The sequence below is a fragment of the Anastrepha obliqua genome, chromosome 2 (genome assembly GCF_027943255.1).
Source record: "Anastrepha obliqua isolate idAnaObli1 chromosome 2, idAnaObli1_1.0, whole genome shotgun sequence".
NCBI lineage: Eukaryota > Metazoa > Arthropoda > Insecta > Diptera > Tephritidae > Anastrepha > Anastrepha obliqua.
In genome coordinates, this window is record NC_072893.1 from 19,191,749 (window position 1) to 19,194,572 (window position 2,824).

At 38.0% G+C, this 2,824-nt stretch overlaps 1 protein-coding gene across 1 annotated transcript; it reads right to left on the reverse strand.

The window, feature by feature from the left end:
- Window positions 1-1,163: 1,163 nt before the first annotated feature.
- LOC129237152 (uncharacterized) lies at window positions 1,164-1,865 on the reverse strand. Its single transcript, XM_054871650.1, has one exon. It carries the CDS (start codon window positions 1,863-1,865, stop codon window positions 1,164-1,166), a length of 702 nt encoding a protein of 233 aa, XP_054727625.1.
- Window positions 1,866-2,824: the final 959 nt, after the last annotated feature.

Below are 2,824 nucleotides of genomic sequence, written 5' to 3' on the forward strand. Positions count from 1 at the left end.
ACATGGTTTTGTAACTGGCCATTCTTCAGTAAACAAGTTGGCTTCCTTGGGCTTTCACTCCACCTTTCTGCAATGGCTTAAGTCATATTAGACGGACAAACGATGTGTGGTAAATATTGATGGAGTTTTATCGAAGCAGTTTGTTGCTACTTCAGGTGTCCACCAAGGGAGTATTTTAGATCACTTCTTTTTGTCATTTTCATCAATGATCGATAAGGAAATGTTTTAGTTTTTCTAATTTCTTGCTCTTCGCGGATGATTTAAAAAGCTGCTCATCTGTTAAGGACTAAGTGGATGCTCAGAAGCGAGGTTTGGATGGTTCCATGTGTAGAAGTCCAAGCAAGTGGGGAAAGTTACTGATCCGACGTATTTTCCCCCCTCTACGGCGCAGCTGACTATTTTTTTTTCTACTAAATGTCAACAGTACCCAAAAAAATTTCAGCCGGTATTAAACGAGTTGTTAAAAAGTTTTTTTCGACACGTTTCGCAACATCTCACGCACGTACCCACCGCTACTGGACCAGCTGACGGTTGGTTTCGTTATCCATTGGATGGCGTCTGCCTTCAGCATAAAATGTTGAGGTCAAAATGACCCCTGGCTCCCGGACTATTCGTTCTCACCTCGAGTACGCTGTTATCATTTGGATACCTTACGACCAACTCTTGATTAATAGATAGAGTAGAACGCGTTCAAAATTTTTTTCTTAAGCAAGCTCTACATTCCCTCCGATTTGAGTCGCCTGTTCCATCCTATAATTCTCGCCTAAAGCTAATTTATCTGGAATCTCTTGAAAAGAGAAGGACAGTCCCTTCACTTTCATTTATTTTCAGTGTTGTTAATGGCATCGTCGACTGTCCAGTTCTACTTGAGTCGATAAGCTTTAATGCTCCCCAAAGAAGCCTTCGAAATGTTTACCCTTTTTATGTGGTAAACTTTAAGACTAAATTTGCTAGTAATGCACCCATTGTTCGCGTACTTCGAGACTATAGTTCGTTATTCGCATATTGATAGGACATAATCAGTTTTTAAACTGAAAAGCAAATATTTCTTGCATTATTTTTTGTATGCTTACGAAAATTTATTTAAATAAATTTTTAAATAATATTTACAATAAAACTTTAACTCAAATAAATATTTAAATAAATTTACTCTAAATTTAAATTTAATTTTTAGCCATATCGGCATCCAGAGCGCATTCGCAAGAGCTCGGTAATTTAATCATCGCCTCCTTCATCACACCATTCACCAACACCACAAATTTCTTATAGACGAAACGTTGTTTACATCTCGAATAGCCGTACAACAAATTATATCTGCAAGGCAACTCAATCTTTTCACACCAGCTCACTAGCACCCCTTGCTTATGCTGCTTATGTTGCACGATCAGCACCCACTTGGACTCTTTGGTAAGGCCACCCTGGGGATAAATTACGCGTGACTTAGTAACGCAATTCCCCGTCTCATCCACCACACGACCAACGGCGTTTTCCGGTTGCATTAAATCATCCTGAAAATATGATTTGAACTGCTCGAATTGTTGGGGGTCGATCTTGTCCAATTGTGTAGCTTCCGAATAATTTGGAACTTCTGGGCAATATGACATTCCAATAATTCGTTCAAGACAGATGATTTCGTCTTCATCACCATCGTCGTCCTCGTCATCAATGAATGCGTAATCATTTAATCTGGTTGTTCCTGTATTGAATAAATTTACGCCGAGTCCAACTCTGAATATGCTTGGTACATTGGTAGCTACTTCGCCATTGGTAGGTACATCTTGCGGTCTGCCTTCAACTTGAAGTATACCCAAAATAAACGCCAGAATCTGTGATAACGAACTCAACTTTAAGAAGTTTTTAAACATTTCGATGATTTTGTCTGATGATGACCTGTGCGAGGAATGTCGACTTTGGTCAACTTTCAGCTCGATTTATAGCTCATCTCGGGGTAGGCAAACCTTTGGAAAAACCCAGCATTTATAGTTATTGTTTACCTTCAAAATAATTCAGGCTGCTCACTCGCTTTTACTGGGTTTGTTTTTGTTGTTGTGTTGAAAGTGAAAAAACCCAATTTTAAATGTCATCTGGTTTGTCCACGCCTCTTAAAGGTAATTACACAATCAGTTTTAAATTAAGAATTCCCAAGCGCACTGAAACATTTGCCGGATTTCAATAGCTGTTCTCCCTTTAAAAGTATTTAGTACAGGCACAGGTGCTGGAAAAAAACCTTTACAAAAACCCTTATAAAGAAATATCATAAACAAAGGGTTTTTCCTCACGGGTCTCTACATATGTGAATGTAAATTAAATTAAAAAAAAAATGTTTCAGTTTTCAACGGGAAGTTTATAGAAAAACTCGCACCAGAGTCAACGCATTAGAAAGGACTAAAAGTTAAATGCTTAAGCTGCCGCAGAAATTGAAATATTTTTTACCACTTTAGATACTCGCAGTTTTGTTCGAAACTCAGTCAACTGATGATGGACCAGCAGCGATTATCAAAGCGGAAACAGTTGAAGAAGTGATTAGTAAATGGGGAGGCATTTTTAAAGTTGCACCTGCAAATATAGGAAAATCGTATTGCACAGAAGTGCCAAAATATTCGAAAGCTACACATTTGGTCAAGATCGACCGCCAACAATTTGAATATTTCAATGATATTTTCAGAATGATTTAATACAATCGCAAAGCAAAAATGACGACTGGGAAAAATATTTTTGCAGTAGTAAAAAAGTCCCGCATAATTTATCAAGAAAGGATTAACACAATGGAACCCAAATGGGTATTTGTGGTGCGACATCATCAACACAAGCAAGGAGTATTAGT

Coding starts and splice junctions, on each gene's coding strand:
- LOC129237152 (XM_054871650.1), bottom strand. CDS start 1,865: ATGTTTAAAAACTTCTTAAAGTTGAGTTCGTTATCACAGATTCTGGCG.